Genomic DNA, 23,722 nt, shown 5'->3' on the forward strand with positions numbered 1-23,722 from the left:
TCCTCCGCTTCCCTTCCTTTCGTTATATTGCTCATGTATCCAAACAAGCTACTAGAAAGAATTTCATGTAAAGGTGCACACATCACTAACCATGCTGAAAAAAGGAGAAAATCTTAAGAGGGTCTCGACAGAATCACTCAAATTTCGAAATTAAGTCACAAACCGAATGTTCATCGATAGCTAGGAAGTATAGCCAACCTACCAAAGGATATGAAAATCTCCCCCGAAACAGTTACTCTTCGGTGATCTTAAAATCCATGTATCTCGAGGTATAAGAAAACAAAGATCATTGAATTTTCACTAGGCTTATAATTAGTGCGGTCATAATCATCCCGAAAGATTAAACAGATAGGTCATGGAACTCATCTGTGTTATATGCATAGAATTTTCTTATTTATTTTATGATGGTGGGATTTTCTTGACATCAACTCTCAATAAAAGCTCATTTGCAAATGGGTTTTCATTATATATACTCGGGAAAAACATTTCAAAATGAGCTCCTTATATCAACAAAAGATCTGTTGCTGACCACTAAAATTGTTTGTTTATACACATATATGTGACACAACTGCACCATCCGCAGAGGAACTTACAAAGGAGAAACGATAACATACGAGTCGTATTGAGGCGATATTCGAGACGGTGAGATGACATAATAGTACGAAAAGTTCATCGTAGCTATTAAGGAAAAGATTCGCGGGCAAAGTTTTTCAAAGGGACAACTTTAAATGGGGCAGGGGGAGAACGGGCATTAAATGGGAGTGATGGGAAGGGAAGAGAGGGATGTTCGTCCTGTTTGCAGCCAAGAATTTATTGAGAGTCCGTCCATTAGGGATCTGTTTGGGAGGGAGAAAGGGAACCTTTCCCTTTTATTTAAGGGTTAGGTTTTTGGAATTTGGGAAACCCTACCAGCCCCATCCTTGTGAGGTACTTCGTAGGTTCATTAAATTTCCAAATTGCACCCCAATTGCATTCTTCCCTCCATCTCTGTTCCATCTGTGATTCTCTGTCAGACCAATTCCCATTAAGTTCCAAAACCTTGGATTTTGAAGGATTTAGACCACCCCAATGATTGATCATTAAGTTAAGGTGCTTTTAGTGGGAATTCTTTTTGTGTCACGGTGTGTGTTGGACCATTTGGCTTATGCATGAATTTTCTTCCTTTTTTTTCGGTGGAAATGGGCAAAAGTCCTAAATAACAATTAAACAGAAACAAGACGAGGTATAGAGGCACCTGAAATATTGCCTAACAGAAGTGGTAAGACCTCATTAGGAGCTGAATGGAGAACATGAGTGCCCAAAGGGAAGTCGATCGCCCTCCTAGCAAGCCAGTCCGCGCACGAGTTTCCCTCTGATAAGTGTGTTGAATACGGATTTTCCAAGTTCGTTGGCATAGTTCTTTAATACGTTGGAGTAGGGCTTGGAATGTGGGTGCACAGCTACCCTCCTCGGAGATAAAATTGCGGACCACCAAGGAGTACACCTCAAGTAACACTTTCCGAAAACCTGAATTCAAGCCAGCTCTAGACCAGTAAGAACTCCCCATAATTCCGCCATCGTGACAGAAGTGATTCCAATATTTTGCACAAAGTCGATCACCCAACCACCACTGTCATTGCGTATTAAGCCACCAGCCCCTGCTATTCCTGGATTCTCACGAACTGAGCCATTGGTGTTCAACTTGAGAAAATCTTCGGGTGGCTTCAACCAACGAATGTCCATCCAATCCTTGTTGCTACCACCTCCAACAGCCCGAGTTGCTGCCCAGGACTCCTAAAATCCCAAGGCAGTGCGAAGAATTGTTTGTGTACCCAACTTTGGGCAGGAGAAATCAGGGTCAAACAACACTTTATTTCGCCAACTCCAGATTAACCAACAACCCGTGGCAAAGATAGAAGACTAGTTGGAGTGGAATGGTTGGCCAAGATTACTCGACAACCATTCCTTCGGGGGACAGGAGAAGAACACCGATTGATTTGCTAAAGGATAAGGCTTACCCAAATCGGCTTGGACAGCGCACAGTCTCGGAGGGCATGTAATGTTCGGACTAACTTCCTTTAACCGGACTAATTTATGTGCGCGATCAATGCATGGACAGGGTAAACTTGAAACCTTAATATCGAATTAACAAGAATGAAAATTGCCATTATATATTGAATTAAAACAAGAAAGATTCTAGTTCGCATTTATCATCTCAAAAACTATTTGAAATTAATCCTCGGCGTGATTCCAGAAATTATTGGAAAGTTATTTTCTACTTACAAGAACTTGAATATGTAATCGATAGTTTGGTAGTGCCAAACATGGGGTTTACAAGCTATACCAAAAGAGCGTATTATATATATCCATAGGCAGAAAATTTTATAAATTCATTCTTATCTTTACAAGCGCATCTGCATAAAAGTTCACTCCACGGAAGACACATCGAGCTTCCGGAGCATGAAACTGAGTGTTAAGTTATGGAGCCTGAAGTACTGTGAATCCGGCCCATTGGGGATGTAATTAGGGTTTGTTCCCTTTAAAACAGCTGTTTATATCTCTTGTAACCCTAACTAAAAAAAATAGATGATATACCTGGCTTGGCGGCGCCCCCAGACGTAGTCAGAATTACTGACGAACTGGGTAATCAATTCCGTGTGTCACTTTTGTTTTTTTCGTTCATATTGTCTTCTACTATCGTATATCAGACGCAACACCGAGCTTCCGAGGCACTTGCCAATCTGATATCTTAGGTTTGAGAAGGAAATCAGGTTAATTCTTATATCTCAAACAAGTTTTAGAAGCGCCTCGACCAAACAAGGAAAATGGTTTCCGGAAAAAAAACGAGTTTTCACTTTGAGAATAATTTTCAACGAAAAGACCTGTCGGTGTGAAAGCAGTATCATGACAAAAGATAAAAACCCACAAGCACACGGCTTGTGTCTGTGCTGCTTCTATAGCCATCGATCAATTCCACCCTCCATGAGTTAAATTCGGATTCCCAAATGCATTAATTGCCAGGAATCATGCAAATTCACCATTACCTCTAAAGGAGTTCAACTGCATAGTTTCAGACATTGTATCTTGGAAAAAGAGTACAATATGCAATTCAAAAGTGCTAAATCATATCCTCTTAAAAGAAAATGGCAAAGTCAGTTGTATTTTTTTTATTTTTTGTCTCTCTATTGTATCCTCTTACACATTTTCCTCTGTTACCAATTTTTGTTATCAATGGAAATTCATTGATAGCTGAGCAAAAAAAAAAAAAAAGCCTAATTACCCTCATAATATTCTCATTTATCAAAATTTCATTCAATATCGATAGGTAAAAATAATCATTTCCTTCGACACATTTCGCTGGAAATTCCTCCCGCTCTTCTCTGTCTGATAAAGTGCCCTTCATCTTTGAATGGTTAACAATACTGCCCTTCGTCTCTACTCGGCTGTTCCGAATTCGACATTTCTAGCATCACTCATGTCGATAAAATTACATCTCTTACCATTTGAATAGTTAGCTAGGAGGATAATTACGGGGACTTAGTAAAACATAAAGCAATTTAGGCATAAATATAAAAATAGGATGAAACAACGATTACTCTTGTGCTTGAATTCAGGTGAACTTATTCAAAATGCATGGAGATCTTGCTAAAAATAAAAAAAAGATGGCGTTATTTACGATTTGACTTGATAATATGAGGAATTTGAGAGTAAACTTTGTAAAGCTTTGGGAATGAATGAATACAAGACTAGCAAATCTTACAAGGTCCGGTCTTGATCGAGGATTCTCTTCTGCAATCCAAGGTCACCTTGAGGAAGAGATTACAACCTCTCTAATTTGCAAACCATCCATTTTTGGGTTATACACGGACTCCGATCTTATTAGTGCTCCTCTAGTCTGATATTTCCACACTGAATCATTGGAGTGTATATCGGTTTTCTTCTAGGATATGTTGTCGAGTATGGAACGTATATTATGTTTTGAACCCGTGAAGTTGTCAGTAATTGGAAGATACTGGGGTAAATTATTCATAATAATATGACTTACTCTGGATAAATTAACGACAAGAAAAATGAGTGCATGAGTTGTAAATTTTCAGGAATTTAAATCTATGGATATCTATCACTATGGCCATAAATTATTACTTTCGCCCAAGTTTGTTTGGATCGTCGCTATTGGTTTATTTCTTGGGAAACCCATAGCCGACAGGCCATGACAACACTTTAGTAGTGTTAAAATCCATTCGCAGTTCAAAAGCTGGAATAGCTCAGTTGGTTAGAGCGTGTGGCTGTTAACCACAAGGTCGGAGGTTCAAGCCCTCCTTCTAGAGCAGTGTGTTTTTGTTGTTTTTCATTTCAAATTTTCATATCAACATTAATTTTTTCTCCAATATGAAGCAGATTTATTAAAGGGACTGAAGATTTTTTTATTGCACGGAGATTATCTTAAAATGTTCCTCGAAAGCATGAGGAAGTTTTTAAGGTATGCAAGGCTGGTTAAAAATTGATCCATCCCCCTCATGTTTTTCTTTTGAATTTCTTTTGGACTCTGCCCTATTATCTACCGAAGAAAAAATCAAGACCCATGTCCTATATGTATAGCTAATGCCAATAATTATGGATAGCAGGAATCCACTTCATCGGTTTTAGGAAGGGGCACACCTTTCGGGAAGCTAACATGTAGCGGATTGCTTAGCTCGCTTGACTACGGATGACCTATTCGACTCCGAGGACATTATATATACTTTGTATCCCCTCCTGTTGAGGTGGCTAACTTGCTTGTACCAGACCTTGTGGGCGTCCCTTATACCCGTGATGTTCCTGTTAGTACTCTTGCTCGTATAGGATGTAGCTTTTCCGGCAAATGTGGGTTAATAATTATTAATATACTCTTCCTTTTTCATATGCTTTTAAAACTGTCTTCTGAATGGTGGATGAATGATGGAAGGACAACGGGGGCTAACAACTAACTAGTGATCTTCATCAGGACAAGAGGTCAGGATTCGACCTTGGGCCCGGGTTGGAGCAAACCCATTTTGGGCATGAAGCCTCTTTATCATGATATGTCACATTCCATTAACAACCACAAAATTGAATCCGGGGTTCTAAATTAAGGAAATGTTAATCATCAAGATAATATATATATATATATATATGTGCACGCGCGCGTGTTTTTTTTTAAAGGTTAGAAACGAGATTCTTTAGTCTGGAAAAGGATAGATAAGAGGGGAAGAATATAAACGCAGAGAAGTCCACTGGTAAAAATTCATGTCAAAAGATGGTACTATGAAGTTGAGTGATGCACGTCATCGCCTGGTAACCAAGAGGTTCGATGTTCGATACTAGTGGAACTATCTGTGCCATTTTATTAGTTATTAGGATTTCTATTTTATTGCAGTAAGTTCACAAGCCCTTTTTGTAACCGAAAAAAAAAATCATGTCCGTGGCAATGTCAAGGACTCATTGCACCAAGTCCACAGAGGTGAGATAGAAGAGATAAGGAAACTTAATTAAATTAAAAGACTATCAAACCAGTCTAGCTAGTTAACAAAGTACATAATAAAACAGCTACTTTTTTTTCTTTTCTCTGTTGAAATGAAGTCCCAATAAAACAACTACTTATCAGCTGTCTCCGAAGAGAGGAACGAGATATATCTACGGTTTTTACTTTTACCCTAAGCTGCTCTTTTTTTTTATTTTTCTTTTTTTGACACTAAACAGCTACCTTAGCTATAACTACTAACAACTGTATTGAACTCCTCGCGAATGTACATATATACATGCATGCATCAACTTGACGCACAAATGTATGTATGTACACACGAAGAGCTATGAACCCTAGACTAGATTTTGATGACAGGATAAGGTAAACCACGACTCTCTTCATATGTTGCTTTTTAATGTATCCCCGGCATGTTCTTCCAGCAGCTTGCCTTCAGGCTCCAGTCCGATTCTGAAGAGGTGGCCATGACCCGTGGAGGGGTCGCGTCATCAGCATTGCATACATCAAGACTTGCTGAGCTATTTTCTTTTGCCCTGCTTGATGATTGTCCGGTTGCGTCATTGTTGCTGCCAGATAGGTACCACTCTGGCTTTGGCATGGCAGATGGGAAATTCATTAGCAAGCTTGAGAGTTCCTCGTCCATTGAATAAAATGGATTATCCATTTTCATAATCTCCTCGAGATCTTCTGGCCCTGGATCATATGTGATTAGCAGATAAATCATATATCCGCAATGTACGTAACATATTAATCTGCAAACATGTAACGGGTGCAAGGTTTAAGTCAAAGGTACTTTTATCTTAATGGCACGCATAGAAAAGATAAATCGCTTGCTTACCGATACAGAACTCATCCGGAGTGTCCTCAACTGTTTGCTTCCCGTTAGCACCATCAGCTGTGTACGAGCTGTCTTCGTCCTTGAAGTTCTTCTGAGAAGTAAGGACTTTAGCCTCCTCCAAGAGAGAATCTAGCAAACCACTGTTCCGATTTGCCAATGGCTGCTCCCGCTTGATGTCATTGTACTCATCAGAGTTATTGCTGTGGGCTCCGATCAAGCAATCGTCGCTATTTGGTGAAGAGCTGGAGGGGGCTAGTGCTGTTGGCCCTGTGGATTGGTTTTTGCCCGAAGAGAGCTTTTTGTTAGTGCTCAACTTGTTGCCCGAATCTTCAACTGGAGCCCCCATCAGCATGGCAGTTAGACTAGTTAGATCATCATTGAAAATGCCCAGAGAATTCACGGGAAGTGAGTTAGGGTTTTGCAGCAAATGGGCTGGGATGCTTTGATCAAAGAAGCTTGATGGTGACGGGATAGGCACGGAGAAGTTGCCATTGAGGTTATTGAGGAGGAATTCGTTGAGATGATTTGGATCTGAATGGACCATATAGGGTTGTTGAGTACTAGACAAAACATTGATCGATGGCATTGTAAAACCAGCCTGATGGAAGGAATGGTGAGACGGATTGAACCCATATCTTCCTTGTGGATTCGGCAATACTTGTTGGGGTTGCAATAAGGAAGAAGATGTCAAGTAGTGTTGGTGATGGAGTAGCTGATGCCTTCTCTGGTGCAGAAGTTCGGCCCTTCGGATTCCTTCCGGGTACAGAGGTAAATTTGCTCTGAGTCTTCTCTTTATCCTCGTGTTCCAGTAGTTCTTGATCTCGTTGTCAGTTCGACCCGGCAACTATCAGTGAACAAACAGAACGACTCATCAGAAAGAGAGATGAAACATATGCAAAAATATATGAATCGAAATTTTAATGATAATAAAAGGAAAAAGGTGATTAGAAATATTTTGTAATGCAATTATTATATGGTACAATTAATTCCTGAAGTAATGATATCAGCTGATAATTCATTGTATGGTGTAATCTGGAAATTCGGAACATACATACGACAATAACAATTGAAAAGACGAGATATAGCGGTGATGCCCCGTGAACAAATATTTTTTGGAACTTAATTTTCATCTCTCATTTGCTTACGCACCTAGGGCTAGTAAAAGCAGGAAAAAAGAGAACCTTTCAATTCGTTTCGGATGTTGAACCGGACTCTCACTGGGTTGTGGGTCAATTTGGTCTGGTCATCGATTTATTTTTTTAATAATTTTAATAGATTATTAAAAACCAGAATAAGTAAAACGAAAATCAAAGCTATTAAACTCTAGCAAATTTGTGGACTAATTCTTAGATATGGTTTAAATTTTGCAAAATAAGCTTACAATTGAAAATATGAATCTCTTTTTTTTTTTTTACAAACAGTTGGTTTCAAATCTTGTGAATTCTAAACGTTTTGAAAAATTTTATTCCTTAATGAAACGATTGACCAACTCGACTCTATATTAGTTGGGGCTCATTGGATTTTCGGATACAAGGTGGTGTACATGGAAAAAAATTTACATTCTAATTCGTAAATCTATCATGTTCTATACCAATTTATTTTATTTTTTCTAGCTAAATATTTGGAAAACTTTCTTTAAAAAAAATTGGGCAAAAGCCGGTCCAATTGTAAATCGGTTGAATCCAGGTTGGTGGGTTAACCAGGCCAAACAATTCTGGCCATGTCCCCGTAGCAAGTTGGTCTTTCAATATACACGGCTCAAGCAAGAGATCCCGGTTCAACCGGTGGAACCAGACAATCCAGATTTCACTTCAAAATATTGGAAGAAGTATGCCACAAATTGAAAAAATAGGCAGTCCTTTTATTTTAGAGAGGGAGATTCATGTACCTAATAAGTACATCATTTCTTAAAAAAATATTTTTAATTATAAAAATAATAAATATATGTCATAAGTACAACTATATTGAATTCATATCTTTTTTAATATGCTTTCTTAAAAAGTATTTTATTTTTATAAAAGTAATTAATGTACATACCTGCAACTTTATTAAATTCATGTCTTCTTATAAAATCACAATGAGCTATTATCATTTATGTGTTATATCCATAATTAATAGAGGAAATAAATATACAAATACATACAAAATAAAGACGTTGGCCAAAAAACGAGGTAAGCGTGACTGAGAAAGAATGGGTGAATATAAAAATAAGAATAATAAAGATAAGATATGTTATGCGTCCGATTGTTTTCGCTGACAATTCAAATGGAGCAACGGGAAACACCTAATCAGCTTATCTTATTATCAAGAAATGATGTAGCAATATCTTCATAAATTAATTAAATTATAAAAAAATGAATGATAACAAACTCAGCCAAAAACATTAAAATTATGAAAATTGATGAGCTAATTCACAAATATGGTTTCATTTATTTAGCAGTATAAGCGTACAATATAAAAAAGAAACTTATGTAAATCCTTAAATTTAGAATTTCTTCTACCCATTCTATTTTAATTTTTCTAACTACAAGTTTGGGAAGAAAAGATTTGTTTTCTTCAAAAATTGGTCAACTATAAATCGCCAGGTTAAGGTCCGGGCTGCTTTTGAGAATATTGGCAGAAACATGCCACAAATAAATAATACAAAGAGTTTTTTTTTTTTTTTTGAGGTTCATGGATCTATTAAGTTGTGTCTTAAAAAGTCATTTTCTAGTTATACAAAGTAATTAACATACATAAATACAACAATATTAAATTCATGTCATTTTAAGAAATCTCATTACGCCATCATCATTTATGTGTTTTACGTATAATTAAAAGGGGAAATAAATGTACAAATATGTACGAAATAAAGACGTTGGTCAAAAAACGAGGTAAGTGTGACCAAGAAGGCGCTTAAAACAAAATAATAACTCATTGGGTAAATATAAAAATAAGAAAAATAATAAGATATTTCATGCCTCCGGTTGCATAATGTGATAATGAGAAAATACCTAAGTAGCTTTTGTAATTATCTAGTAGTAATGGTTGTAGCATTGTCTTCAAGATGTTCAACTCGGTCTGACCGATCCAACCGGTTGGTTGAACGAGTACCTATAGCCTGTCTGGTTTGTAGTACAATTAAGTAAAAAGCTAAGCTAAGACCAGCAAATGTGGTTGGCCCTTCGACTCAATCAACTGGACCGTTTAAGACCTTTTACGTGTGGAAATTAAGCGAAGTAACCTTCTTAGAGAAATTATTTTTCATCTTCAAACATTTTGCTAAAGATTTCAAAATAGAATAACTATTCCAAAATTCCTTTTAAAATTTTAAGGTTGTTATTAAGTGTTTAATTGACTATAAATTGTTGTGAATGATATTTCCGATTGAATGTTATTGCATATAATTTAATTTAATTTTTAAATTTTAATATCATATTTTAAAATTATAATATTTTAAAATTTTCGTGGTAGCGAGCAAAATGTATTTCTGGATTACGTTGTTAGTTTTGTGGTTGAGAAAATTATGTTGTTAGTTTAAAAATTTTCCATGTTTATCGATATCTATGTCAATAATTCTAGAATTTTCAAGATTTATTTACAATAAATAGTTTAACCGATGGTCGAACCTGGTGAATCGCAACCCAGTGAGGTGTCTAGTTCAATATCGAGTAGGATTTGAAAACATTGATTATCATATTGGTCATGTAAGATGTAATCAAATCATATAAAAGTTTAAAACTTGTCGTTTGATGTAAATTAAAATATTATAAATTCAATTATTGCTATTAGAATTCTACGTAGCTTTATTTCACTTTCCCTTTCCCAATTAAGTTATTAACCTCCCTATTGTTGAAAAGAAAAGAAAAGAAAAGAAAAACTCATAAAAAATGATTGAGAAGAGGAATCATGATTATTAATCTATTGGGCAAATAAAGCTCAGTATCCTCGTAAACGGACTGTTTGTAGGAAAAGCCATCCAACGTTTTGATCATCATTAATTTGCATGCGGAAGCTAGCCTATCTATCCAACTCACGGGATCAACTTATATATATTCACTAGACAATTCATACGTTGTTGCAGATGTAGATGAATCGATAAATAAGCACATATATATTATGCGACTACATCGAAAAAATTCTTTTTACTGTACATTTCACGGGCATGCATCTAGTAATATATACATACCAGCGAAGCCATGCGAGCCCACTTGTTGCCGTACTTCGCATGGAGTTGGATGATGGTCCGCTCCTCCTCGGCAGTGAACGCACCCTTCTTAAGGTTAGGCCGGAGATGGTTAGCCCACCTGAGCCTGCAGCTCTTCCCACACCTCATCAGCCCGGTGTTCCTCTGCACGGAGTTCCAGTTCCCTTCCCCGTGCTTCTTCACATACTCGATCAGGATAGCATCCTCTGCCGACGTCCACGGCCCCTTCTTCAGCCCTTGCCCTCCCTGGTTCCCGCCCACCATCACGGGCTCACGCGCACCCTCCACCGCTGCTGCTCCCTCGTCCCTGTTGTTCCTGGCCATCTTTTACGCTACCCAAAAACCGAAATACCACTATTAGCCTCTTTTGTGTTTTTATTACCATATATCAAAAGGTTAACCCTAGCTATATATGCATTTTTTTTTATTATACCTGCAGAAGAAGATCAAAATGCTCGCGTAGAAGAGAAGATCAGTGGGTCTCTCCTCTCCAAGGGTGGGAGAAGAGATAAGAGATGGCAAAAATGTTTGTTTTCCTTTTTCTCTTTGGCCCTTCCTTTCCTTCTTTGCTTGAGAGAGAGAGAGAGATTGGGGGAGACAGAGAGAGAGTTTGGTGGGACTAAACTTGGGGGCAAGGGGGAGTTGTGGATATGAGGGGTGTGAGAATTTAAAGGGGCCAGCAACCATTTCGCTCCGTTTTGTATGTTATTTGTTCTATCATCTATGTCTTGCATTCCGTTGCTAATTCTTTTTCCACCGGTTAATATTTGCTTTGCTTCAACTGTTATTGAGCTTTATCATGATCAAACCAAACAAATGTTTTCTCAATCGCAATATTTGGAAAAAAATGCTAACAAAATGTGGTTCTTCAAACCAAAACATGGCAGGAATTACACGACATATTAACCATTTTGTTCCAAGAAATAAACAATGCTTTCTCGTTCATCATCACTTGCTTATTTTTTGAATGGTGCAAGAAGATAGGCGTTTGTGCTAACCTCGTATGTTTTATCTATAGAATCATAAGAACTACAACCGTGCGTACTCTAAAAGGTTAACTTTATCAGATGACGATGCGATTTTATTATTTATTATTGATTGGTACTAAGTCCGGATAATAGGGTTGGTCTAAAAGTGTGACTTTTTCAGGAAAGTCCTAAGTTCGAGTCACTTCAGAAACCATGCAGAAGAATCATCCATATTGCTATCTGCACGCCTGTGGCTAAACTGACATGTCCTGTGAGCTTATGAAGTGTTTATGTAAATTGAGACATTAGTCGAGCAAACCCGAATGCCCTCATTATAAAAAAAAGAAGAAGAAGGGTTTGGACAACAATAAAGGTCATTTTCCCATTTCAATAAAATATGGGGTTTCAAATAAGGAACAATAAATTTCTTTTGTCGTTCGTATATTATTCATATTAATTTTCATGTATTCTATTAATTTTTATTTTATTTTAACCAGCTGAATAAATATTTTTCCTTTTCAATATGTATGCAGTTTGACCGTATTTATTGTTCTTTTTGTCGTGAAGCTTCAAATTGTGACCCCGGCCATAAATGGGACCAAATTTCAAATAAAAAAATTCACCCCGATTGTAACCTGATAACTATGAAAAACTCAGATTCAATTGAAATTAGTCCTAAATCAAGTGAAAATTTATGACCTATAATCGGTAAGAGGCCAAGGCAATTGCCAATTTTTCACTGAACTTTGCATTTGGGACATCAATTACAGACCACGGCTTTTCATCGTGTTGAAAATTTTATACTATTTGAGCCTTAAACAATGGGGTGTAATGTAACACCATGTGAAGTATGGATGCAAAATCGTGCTAATCAAATAATAGTATTGGGGAAAAATACAAAAAATAAAAAGTATAGGGACAAATTACTAAATTAGCATTCGGCCCCCAAGTGAACGTCCCCTGGTCTCCCTTAGGACCCTTACCTCCACGGAACCGTACGGAGAAGCACAGTGGCTCCTCCCCCTCCGCAGAGCTCTGATCAATTACTTCATGGAACTTCTTCCAATAGGGAAGTAATCGTTCTTTACTGTTCAATCCAACATCACATTCTCTCTGGTACGTATTCCGAATTCCATGAAATGCTCTTAATTGACAGTTCTATGCTTACTTATGAAGCTAATTCCATGCAATTCGAGCTTAGATGTCGAATCAAAATTCGCCATTTCCGTGCTCTGGGGAGGATTTTAAGCTGCAGAGCCCATCTGGGATAGTGGGTCGATGAAGAAGTTTCGTATCGTTTCCTGAAATTAGGCAAACCAGTCATAACTCCATGAGTTGATTGGAAGAACCCTAGTCTTGGATTGATGAAGAAAGTTGTTCTGTTTAGCCTCATATTATAATCTTTGAGTGTAAGATTTCATTTTTAGCCAGCTGATACTTGCAATTTATATTTAGACAGAAGATTCAATTTTATTGATTTTTTCTCCATCACTTTTCATTTCATTTTTCAGCTGTTGTGTATCCTTGAATTATAACTTTGTATATGGAATGAACAGCTAAATTTGAACTGATCATAGTTCATAATGTTTTCATGCTTCTCGTGTCTATAAAAGTTGTTCTGGCATATATCAACTTAATAACAAACTCCTCGGCATTGGTCAATTAAAAGCAAGGGATCGTAATCCTTTTTTAGCTGATTAGTTTGGAATTGATTGAATGATGAGTATTGCTATTATAAGTAATTATAGCCATTGTAGAGAACTGCATTGAAGTTGAATCTACAAACTAATCTTGGAAGCAGGTCCATATCGAAAGACCATGGGTGTGGGGCCCTGTGATCGGCTGCATCAGGCACTATGCGAGTGCCATCGGCGTGTCCCAGCCGGAATAGATCGTGAGATTGCTTGTAGACATCTGAACCAGGCTCTGGCCCTGTGCTTGGTTTCGGAAGCTTGCCCCCAGGAGTCGGAGGCGGTACGGAGCTTGTGTGCCAGTGGAGGGACCGCTCTCAAGCGGTCACAGTGCCAACAAGCTCAACTCGCTCTCTCAGTTTGCATTTCTTCACATCAACAATAATACTCTTTATTCCCCATTTTTTTAAACAAATTATTCTAATGATATGATGGTCAATATAATGCATTGATACTTATATTATACATATACATATATATATATATATTTATTTATTTTCCTCTGAGTTGTAATATGGGAGGATGCCCTGTACAGTTCTTTAAATTCTGAAGTTAAGTGAAACATGTTCCATCTGGTTTTCTGGTTCCTACATGTTCTATAGACTTGCATCTCTTTGGTGCTTTTGCTGAGTGACGGTTTAGATTAAAAACTCGATATGAAGTTAAAGCTTTGAAAGCAGATTCTGTAATATCGTAGGAGGCCAAGGGGCACCAAAGGGAGAATTCAGTAAGAAACAGAAGCCCAATCAGAGTTTTTCTGTGTAAGCAGTCTTTGGCGTCAAAATTCTGATGCTCATGAAGCTTGCTGGAAGAGAAATACAGATTTGTTGGTTCCGAATATGTATCTCTGAGGTGGAAGGTTGATCAGCAGTATGGACCTTGAGAGCAGCAGAAGGTTTGATGGTGCTAGGAAACTTGCTCTTGTTATGTGCTTCTTTCTGGTGAAGAGGTCTTATGTGTGAATCTTGTCTGGTGGTTTCTCTTCCATTTGTTATGATTTTGCTTCTGAATCTGATGATGGTTGAAATGCTTCATTAAATACAAGAACTGGACATGAGTGCACCTTGAGATGTAGTTGAAGGGGAAATTCTATCAACTCAATACTTATTTACTGGTTTTAAAATAAATCTAGTGCGGAAATTGTCCAAAACTTCCAGTTGGTTAAAATGGTGGCTTTGAAGCTTTTTCCTATGAAGAGATTAATAAGATCATTACTGAAGTGGCATTATCAAATCATGGCGGAAGTTGGGAATCTGAATGGTAAACTTTCTTAGCCATGGTATGCTGCAGATTGTACGGAAGCCTCTGCGAAAGTGCGAGTAAGTAAGCTTATGTAGCCTTTTCTGAATTTCAATCATGTTGGCACCAGATCGGATTAATGTTGAAGCCCAGCTTCAAGAGAACTGAGTTGCGTGGCTCTTTCAGGACAGGGAACTTAACTTGTCACCGCGACCTCTGCTGAGAAGGAAGAGTGCTTGTTCTCAGGTGAATGCAGCAATAGGAGTCTTTGACCCTCTGTCTCGGTCAGCTTTGGCACTGATGAATGAAGTGAAGCAGCGATTTGGGCTATCATGTTTTGATAACTACAGGTCCCACCCCATGGATGGAAAAAAGTCGTGCCGTGAAGGTCACAGGCAAGTACTCTGGGCCAAAAGTGGGACTAATAGTTCGTCCATTTCATCGGTGTAATTGTATGGGAATAATGTCATGCACATGACAGTGAGTTAAAATTTCTTGTTCTGTTTAGCAAAAATTTACGCAGTTTTTTCTTGTAACTTGTGGTTTTCATATAGTTGAAATCTAACCTTCTTCGTTGATGTATCGATGTAATGGAATAACTCTCCAACTGCTCTGATGTATACAAGGATCACGAAATCCCGAGTTTACTTACTTTCCTTGGTCTCGTCGAGTGAATACGAAGAACAGAGGTTGCTCGAAAGGTAGTTTTAACCAATATGTCTTTTGCTGGAGTATTACCAGACCCACTAGCAATATAAGAAACATTTGTTGGATTTTACTGGGGTGAAGGAAGTGATTTGTGAATTTGCTTCGTTATTTAGAAAACTAAATCTATAAAAAATAATAATACTAATAATAATAAAAGAAAGAAAGAAAACGATAAATAAAGTGAATTCTCTCTTTGCTCTCTTTTTTTTTCGATTACCGAGGAAATTCATGAGCTAACGCAGTAGAATTCCTAATAGCTAATTAAATGGTACGAGTAGTCCCATAATAAAAATCAAAATTATAACTTTTTAGTTGGCAAGCGAGAATGTATGCATTAGCTACGCTCTCTTTATTATTACTAAATGAAAACCGACCCGCGCAATTTCTAATTTTCTTATTTAAATAATCATGTTATAATATTATATTAATAATAATCATATTACATTGTCATAGTTTAGTTTATGTTGGGAAGTATTACTTTTATTCCACCAAAGTGGCAACAAATAAGTTTAATACAGGCTTATTGCCTCTCCATGACCTTGTATGGTTCCCGATTTGAATCACTTAATCTAAAATATCATTTTAGAAAGGGTTTAATAACCAAATAAATCCCAAACTTTTCATATTTTAACGATTTTAGCATGAACTTTTTTGTTTAGCCAATTAAATCATAAACTATAGATTTGATAACAATTTTAGCACGCCGTTAATTTCTCCATTAATTTTAATCGGAATTGTTGACATGTACATAAAGGTGTCACGTGGCACATAGTGATTAGCCGAGTGGGCCCCATATTTTTTAAGAAAATAAAAAATTCTGAAAATTTTAAAAAATAATAAAAAGGGAAAGGAAAAAAAAAGCCGTAAGTGAAGAGGAGTAGAGGTGGCTGGCAATGGGGGTTTTTTGATTCGACCAGTGAGGGCCTTGACGACAGCCCCCTACTCCCCCCCCAATTAGGGTCGTCGGAAATAGCAGAGATCATCGGCGATCCCAACTAGGGGGTTCGAGGCCCCCATTGTTGACCACCTCTCATCCTCTTCACTTGCGGCCTTATAGCCTTTTTTTTTCCTTTTTGTTATTTTTAAATTTTTTGAAATATTTTTATTTTTAAAAAATATGCGGGACCCAATGGACCAATCACAGTGTACCACGTGGCACCAACATCAGTAATTCCGGTTAAAATTAACGAAGAAATTGACGGTATAATAACATTGTTATCAAATTGGTAGTTTGTAATTTAATTGGCCAAAGAAAAAAATCCGTGCTAAAATTGTTAAAATATGAAAATTTTGGAAATTTTTTTGTTATAAACCCTTTTAGAAAAGTAAAACAATTGAAAAGTATATATTTGAATTGAAAAAAAGAAGAAACCAAATTTAAGAAATTAGCTTAGAAAAAGACCTAGTCTGAATATTTTATTATTTACAATTGGATATATATATATATAATTATTATAGATTATAAAAATAAAATCATAAGAAATAATATTTGTTTGTATTCAATATTTACTAATGGATAGTGTATATTCGGAATTGTACATCTTTAACTTTATATGTATCAAATCTTGATTTCTCGGATATGATATCTAACAAAAAATAAAATTTTCCAAAACTATACCGTGTCCAATTAGACAAAATAATCATCAATTTAACATATCATATATCAATATATTTATATAGTATCTCATTATTATGATAAAATTATTTATGAAACAGTTAAATATTAAAATAAGAAAATTTTGAATTTTGAATAAATAAAAAATGCAATAATTTTATTAAAAATAATTATTTTGGACAAAATAATAAAAATAATTAATATCTAATTGTTCATATTATATTTTCTCCATGCGATATAGTTACCGATATCGTGACAAAAACCTAATGAAAATTGAAGTTTATTGATCTCTTGTATAAATTGTTCTAGGTAAGACGTCATCTCATTGTAGGATAACATTTATAGGGTCGATCGAATTCCTTACCACTTGAATCTAGAGTGCGACTTGGAGAGTTTCGAACATATTGGAGAAAATTCGCATGTGAGAATTCATCAAAAATAAAAAATGGAAAAACGACTGTTAATTCGAGAACCTACCATTTATTCTTGTCAAACATAATTGAGAAAATCTGCATGTGACAATTTATCACCAAAAAAAAGGAAAAAAAGAAGAAGTAGAAACGACCTTTATTCGAGAACTTATAATTTATTTTTGTCAAACATAGTGGAGAAAATTCACCCGTGATAATTCATAAAAAAAGGAGAAATGACCTTCATTCAAGAACCTACCTTTTGTTACATGTCAAAGAACTCGAGTAGTATAAAAAATATGTAATTAAAGAGAGACGCCTAAATTTAATAAAAGGAAATATATTTAATTATACTTATATAATCCATGTATGTTTTCATTTAATGCAAACAACAATAAATTATTGTAAAGCCTTTATTGGACTATGTTCTGTTGTAAATAATTGGGTAAATTACAAAAAAAAACCCAAATTTTGTAAAATGTCTCAATTTTGTCCTAAATTTTGTTTTGTAACAGAAAAAACCATAAATTTTCTAAAATGTCTCAAAAATGACCTCCGTTATAACTTCCGTCAATTTTTGCCTACGTGTGACCTACGTGGACTGTTAAAGGGACCCACCATCAGCAGCAAAAATTGACGGAAGTTATAACGAAGGTCATTTTTGAGACATTTTAGAAAATTTATGTTTTTTTTGTTACAAAACAAAATTTAGGACAAAACTGAGACTTTTTACAAAATTTGAATTTTTTTTTGTAATTTGCCCTAAATAATTTATATATTGGCTAATGTATAAATTCTACTGCATATTTTTTTCCTTATGTATATTCCATTGATCTATATACATATAATTTATATATTCTATTATTACATAATTAATTAATCAAATTTAAAACAATCTATATGGGAATATTTTTTCCTTTATAAGATTATAATAATTTCCTTCATGTAAATCGATGACATGGTAACATAAGAGAGCTCCGTTTCTTATTTGATGATGTAGCGGAATGAGAGGTATATGCATGTCATCTTTTCTTTAATGGTGCATAACATATATAATATATTTAATTATACTTATGTAATCTATTTATGTTTTCATTTAATGCAAACGTCAGTAAATTATTGTAAATAATTTATATATTGGTCGATGTATATATAATGTATATATATTCTACTGCATAATTTCTTCCCTTGTATATTTTCCTATCGATTTATATGCATATAATTTATATATTCTATTATTACATAATTAATTAATCAAATTTAAAACAATCTATATGAGAATATTTTCTTTCTTTATAAGAATATAATGGTGCGTTTGGTTTCAGAGTTAAAGTAACTTTGATTTTGATTGTGGAAAATGACAAATGATTGTGTAGTGTGTTGAGTTAAAGTTAAAGTTAAAATTTTTGACTTGGAAAATGTGTATTTTTGTTGTGTTAAAGTTAAAGTTAAATTTTTTGTGATTTTAACTGTGAAACCAAACGAAGCGTAATAATTTCTTTGATGTAAATCGATAACATAGCAACTTGAGAGAGCTCAATTTCTTATTTTTGATGATATAGCGGCGTGAGAATTAATTCGAAATTTTGTTTTCATATAGATATATAGATATAAATATAGATTATTATTATTATTATTATTATTTTCGGAGTAAATCCTAGTATCCGAAGTTCAATCGGGTTTCAACTAATCCAGTCGAGTTAGGTCGACCCATTAAGGGGTAGAGCTCTCCCGACGTGAAATTTCTTCATTCACAAGGACTCGATCCGAAACTTTATTTAAGCGGAACAAATATTGAACCGCTTGAGTCAATTCATGTTGATTATTATTACTAGTATATGAATAAGTGAAAAACAGTGTTATATATATATATATATATATTTTAACAAGTGAGAAACAGAGCGGAGAAATTACAAAGGGGACAGGCCAATCTGTGGGAATCGAGAGGGAGACACTTCAACGGCTTCCCCTCCACAGACCCAAACACCATGGTGGATTATCCAATTTCTCCCTCCTCCAACTCTTCCTCCTCCTCTACTCATCACCTCAGCTTCCTCCCTTAATACCAAAAGATCAAGAAACCATGATTATAAACCTCTCATCCTCCCCTCCATCATTATCTTCTTCATATACACTCGGCAGATTAATCAATTCAAAGTCACCCGCCTCAGAGTTCCCCCTAAGGCCCAGAACCCACCTCCCAAAATCTTACCTCAGCTCATGTTCCTTTTCTTCTTCAAGCTGCAAATTTGATTCCAAGAACCGGTTTTTATGGGGAAAGATTAGACACCCATGTAGCAGGAGGCTCGATTTCAGGTCCTGGGCTGTTGCCGGGCTTGACTTCAGCAACTTCGAGTCGGTCCTCCAGGCGGCTGGAGTGCTCACCGCCATCATTGTAGTCCATGAGAGTGGCCATTTCTTAGCTGCTTATCTTCAGGGCATTCATGTAAGTAAATTCGCAATTGGGTTTGGTCCAGTTCTAGCCAAATTCAATGCAAACAATGTAGAGTACTCCGTCAGAGCTTTTCCTCTAGGTGGGTTTGTCGGGTTTCCTGACAATGACCCGGAGAGCGATATCCCTGTTGATGATGAGAACTTGCTCAAGAACCGGCCGATTCTCGATAGGGTCTTGGTAGTTTCAGCTGGTGTGATTGCCAATATAGTGTTCGCGTATATCATAATCTTTGTCCAAGTGGTTTCGGTCGGTTTGCCAGTCCAAGAGGCCTTCCCGGGGGTCCTCGTGCCTGAGGTCCGGGCTTTCTCGGCCGCCTCCCGAGATGGCCTTCTCCCAGGGGACATAATTCTTTCTGTGAATGGTGCCGAGTTGCCCAAACAGGGGCCTGCTGCTGTGTCTGAGCTCGTTGATGCGATCAAGAGAAGCCCGAGAAGAAACGTGGTGCTTAGGGTCGGGAGAAGAGATCAGAATTTCGAAGTCGGAGTGACCCCCGATGAGAATTTCGATGGGACGGGCAAAATCGGGGTTCAGTTATCGCCCAATGTGAAGATCACGAAAGTTATCCCGAAGAATCTGCTGGAGGCTTGGAACTTTGCAGGGAGAGAATTCTGGGCCCTGACATATAATGTTCTGGACAGCTTAAGGCAGACTTTCGTGAACTTCTCGCAATCAGCAAGTAAAGTTTCGGGTCCTGTGGCTATTATAGCTGTTGGAGCAGAAGTTGCGAGATCGAATATCGATGGGCTTTACCAATTCGCCGCGATACTTAATCTTAACCTCGCGGTAATAAACCTTCTTCCCTTGCCTGCCCTTGATGGGGGGACATTAGCCTTAATCCTCATAGAGGCTGCCCGTGGAGGGAGGAAGCTTCCCTTAGAAGTCGAACAGAGGATTATGTCTTCGGGGATAATGTTTGTGATACTCCTTGGGCTATTTCTCATCATCCGTGACACGCTCAACCTCGACTTCATCAAAGAATTGTTGTGATTGCTTCATGGGTCAGATGATGCAAAGTTGTAGCTGAGTTGAGAGTCGATGAATGCATTTCCCGAAGATTCTGATGCAAGTAATGGACAAGACTCGATGGCTCCTTCGAAGGATCACTGGCAAGGTATTTCTTGGCTCCTGCCCCTCGCCGAAGTTTGTTGTCCTCCATATAGATCTTCTTCCCCTTAGTTCATTGAAGCCATAGTTGTTAAACTGAACAGCCAAAATATTAACATGGGTCGAAAACTCGTACTCTCTTCAATGCCTCGAAATATTGACACAAATTATGTCGTTTTTTACTATCTTATTCTCTCCGACTTGCTCGGTAATTTAGCTTATAACTGCCAGTGAACCTGCTTATGAACTGTGGCTCTTCGAAGTATATTCTGTGTACGGTGCGATAAAGAAACATGAAAATTTATGAGCTGTGATCCATCGAATGTGTTCAATTTCCCGATCTGAGTTTGTAAATATCCAAGCTGGTGATTTCAGTCTCTGTCATTCTTATGAACTGCCAGTGAACCTGCTTATGAACTGTGGCTCTTCGAAGTATATTCTGTGTACGGTGCGATAAAGAAACACGAAAATTTATGAGTTGCGATCCATCAAATGTGTTCAATTTCCCGATCTGAGTTTGTCAATATCCAAGCTGGTGATTTCAGTCCGTGTCATTCTTCAAATATAGTGAATGTCAGAAAGAAGAGTATTATTGGAGTTAGTTTTTTCTTTGATGGCATATAATTGGAGTGAGTTTGTTTCTCTCTGTGATGCTCATCTGCAGAGGAGGAGGATTCATTCAAGTTCGAATTTTGAAGCTGCGTTTCGGTGTTGCTGCCTCGGGCTCACACCATTCTTCCACTTTTCCATATAGTGGATGTGCTTATATGTGCGAGTGAATTGCAGATGTTGAGCAACCGAGTTTTTCGAACATTCAGTAACACGGTCCGGAGCGTCGATATTCTTGATTGAGTCCACTGTTTACTCTTTGATCCACTGAGTGCCTCCACGCAATCGACCATTGTCATGTATACATGATTGACAAATATGACGGACTAAACAATAAAATGAAGCTCAATAGCAGATTGAGCTTTCGTGGATGGATAAAGAGTTAAAATTCACAAAAAAAAAAAATACCTCATAGTTAAGGCGAACCCATATCTAAGCGAGATTTGTTTGACACTCGTAATCTTACTAAAAAAAATCATAATAATAGAACCAACCTCCGAGGATGTATATAACGAAAGAACACATATTCATCCACCCCGCAACAACCAAAAAAAAAACAGAATGATTAAAGAGCAGGGAACATCGGGCCCATGGGCTGCCGGGCCACAAATTAAAGAGAATTTGACCCGTGGGCCATTTCACATGGAAAAGAGGATATCAGAAACCCGGCCCGTATTTAGAATGCATAACGCACAGGTGGATATGATATGAGCACAGTAGATTGACTGTGTGTTTCTCATATCGTACTTTGTCGCGACCTCGTAAAATATTCTGTCAATGTCTAGATTTTATGTCAAATATCTTTTCGGTTCGAGCACTCGTAACTGTTCCAGATGCCCGTTTTGAAAACATCGATTTATCCGAGACAAAGTTGTTTTCTATCTTCTGCGCGCTTTCTGAGTTAGGGATTTGTCAGACGAAATTTTCTGGATAAATCTCTAGGCCCTCCTGGGGATTGACTGTTAGATGGAAAGGCATGTCTCTTTCTTGCTCTCCTTCTATTTATTTAATTATTAATATATTATTTTCAGATAGCCGACGCATTAATTGAAATTTTTTGGTGAAAGGCTATGAAATATGATGCAGTTAATAAATTTACGTCTTCAGTTAACAGATGTTAATTGCAGTAGATGAGTTCGAAAGTCACTGAAAGTATCTTGTGTTTAGAGAAAAACTGTGGTTCTAGTGAGAATTTATCTAAACTAATGGGTTAAGAACTCTTCGTATATGATCTCATTGAAAATTTGTTAAGAAAAAGAAAAGCTCCTAATGGAAAGTAAAACATACATCGAATATTTAGAAATATATATGTTGCGTTTGGTTTGTAAATAACATTTTAAAATAAAATTTTGATTTTAAAAAAGAATTGTATAAATGGTTATGTATGGGATTCACCTTTTAACTTTGTATGAGTTATTTTGTTTTGTTGTGAAAAAAAGTGATATAAATGAAATTCACATTTTGACTTTATATGAGTTATTTTATTTTATTATAAGTATAATTAAGTTAAAGTGTGATTTTAAAATCACACTATCAAACAAAACAAAACAATAATAACTCTCTCTCTCTTTTTTTTTTTTTCTTTTTCCCTCGAAAATCCAAGAGGTATCAGCTAAAGTGGGTCTCCAATGTTGACTTTTCGAAGAAGTCAAGACAAAAATGGCCAAAAACGAGTGGAGAGGGGTCTTCTAATAAAAGATTGCTAAACTGGACGAGCATTAGCATTTTTTTACTGCATTGCTTTGTCAACCCCCGCAGGCATCTGACGATCCCATGATGTCTCTCTGACCTCATCACTGAGCTGAGAATTACGTCTGAATTATCAACTGTCCACTTTTTGCAGTTTCAATATACAAGAAGTTCACATAACATGAAGCGTCGTCTATTATATCTACTGTTAGATCATATATACGGACTGCACGTCTATACACGTATGAAATAAAGGGTTTACATATATACTTCCATTTTCAAGCTATAATTGTTGTTAGTCCATCTTCCCAGGCTATACACTACATGTTGCTGTGTTTTATTTCGCCATATCGGGATCACGTGAATTATTTCGGTGCAGATTAGAATGGACATGGTTTTCCTCGTGAACATCATGCAAAGACAATCGTATGGAAGGGAGGAGGATACGTGGCGAGCCAAAAAGTAAGAAATGTTGCTGTTTGTTGATACAAACTACTTCAAGTAGCCATCAGTGATGTGAAAGACCCTGTTGGAGAAAAGCAGGGGATACCTTTGTGTGGGGACTACTACTACAGAAGGGAATCGAAATTTTAATGCAACGCGTCGGGACATGCCCCACGTACTCCGACGTTGCACTCGATGATATCCAGTAAGCACCGTTGCTGATACATATGGACGGAGTACTTATCCATACATTAATACATATGTATTCTCCTGCTAAACTTCCAAGT

At 36.8% G+C, this 23,722-nt stretch overlaps 3 protein-coding genes and 1 non-coding gene across 6 annotated transcripts; 3 read left to right on the forward strand and 1 right to left on the reverse strand.

Annotated features, from left to right (window-relative positions):
• The first annotated feature begins 4,233 nt into the window (after window positions 1–4,233).
• TRNAN-GUU lies at window positions 4,234–4,307 on the forward strand. The gene has a single exon. It is a non-coding gene; the product is annotated as a tRNA-Asn (tRNA).
• A 1,226-nt stretch (window positions 4,308–5,533) lies between these two features.
• On the reverse strand, window positions 5,534–11,133 carry LOC116203300 (transcription factor MYB101). Its single transcript, XM_031534981.1, has 4 exons — window positions 10,937–11,133; window positions 10,486–10,835; window positions 6,318–7,161; window positions 5,534–6,172 (listed from the first exon to the last, which is right to left on the reverse strand). Exons 2-4 carry the CDS (start codon window positions 10,825–10,827, stop codon window positions 5,874–5,876), a joined length of 1,485 nt encoding a protein of 494 aa, XP_031390841.1. The 5' UTR covers window positions 10,828–10,835; window positions 10,937–11,133; the 3' UTR covers window positions 5,534–5,873.
• A 1,299-nt stretch (window positions 11,134–12,432) lies between these two features.
• On the forward strand, window positions 12,433–15,052 carry LOC116202259. 3 transcript variants are annotated; one of them, XR_004156037.1, is made up of 4 exons: window positions 12,443–12,587; window positions 12,673–12,880; window positions 13,273–14,481; window positions 14,588–15,052. XR_004156037.1 is itself a non-coding variant. In XM_031533732.1 (2 exons), exon 2 carries the CDS (start codon window positions 13,290–13,292, stop codon window positions 13,545–13,547), a length of 258 nt encoding a protein of 85 aa, XP_031389592.1. In that variant the 5' UTR covers window positions 12,433–12,587; window positions 13,273–13,289; the 3' UTR covers window positions 13,548–15,052. The 3 variants fall into 3 exon arrangements, 1 of the variants encoding a protein (XP_031389592.1); XR_004156036.1 differs by lacking the exon at window positions 12,673–12,880 and having other exon boundaries at window positions 12,433–12,587; XM_031533732.1 differs by lacking the exon at window positions 12,673–12,880 and having other exon boundaries at window positions 12,433–12,587; window positions 13,273–15,052.
• Window positions 15,053–19,034: 3,982 nt separating this feature from the next.
• LOC116205660 (membrane metalloprotease ARASP, chloroplastic) lies at window positions 19,035–21,035 on the forward strand. Its single transcript, XM_031538292.1, has one exon. It carries the CDS (start codon window positions 19,218–19,220, stop codon window positions 20,574–20,576), a length of 1,359 nt encoding a protein of 452 aa, XP_031394152.1. The 5' UTR covers window positions 19,035–19,217; the 3' UTR covers window positions 20,577–21,035.
• Window positions 21,036–23,722: the final 2,687 nt, after the last annotated feature.

This window comes from Punica granatum, chromosome 4, assembly GCF_007655135.1.
Source record: "Punica granatum isolate Tunisia-2019 chromosome 4, ASM765513v2, whole genome shotgun sequence".
NCBI lineage: Eukaryota > Viridiplantae > Streptophyta > Magnoliopsida > Myrtales > Lythraceae > Punica > Punica granatum.

Coding starts and splice junctions, on each gene's coding strand:
- LOC116203300 (XM_031534981.1), bottom strand. CDS start 10,827: ATGGCCAGGAACAACAGGGACGAGGGAGCAGCAGCGGTGGAGGGTGCG. Junction 7,162..10,485: donor GGGCTCGCATGGCTTCGCTG/GTATGTATATAT, acceptor GTTCACTGATAG/TTGCCGGGTCGAACTGACAA. Junction 6,173..6,317: donor TCCGGATGAGTTCTGTATCG/GTAAGCAAGCGA, acceptor CATATGATCCAG/GGCCAGAAGATCTCGAGGAG.
- LOC116202259 (XM_031533732.1), top strand. CDS start 13,290: ATGGGTGTGGGGCCCTGTGATCGGCTGCATCAGGCACTATGCGAGTGC.
- LOC116205660 (XM_031538292.1), top strand. CDS start 19,218: ATGATTATAAACCTCTCATCCTCCCCTCCATCATTATCTTCTTCATAT.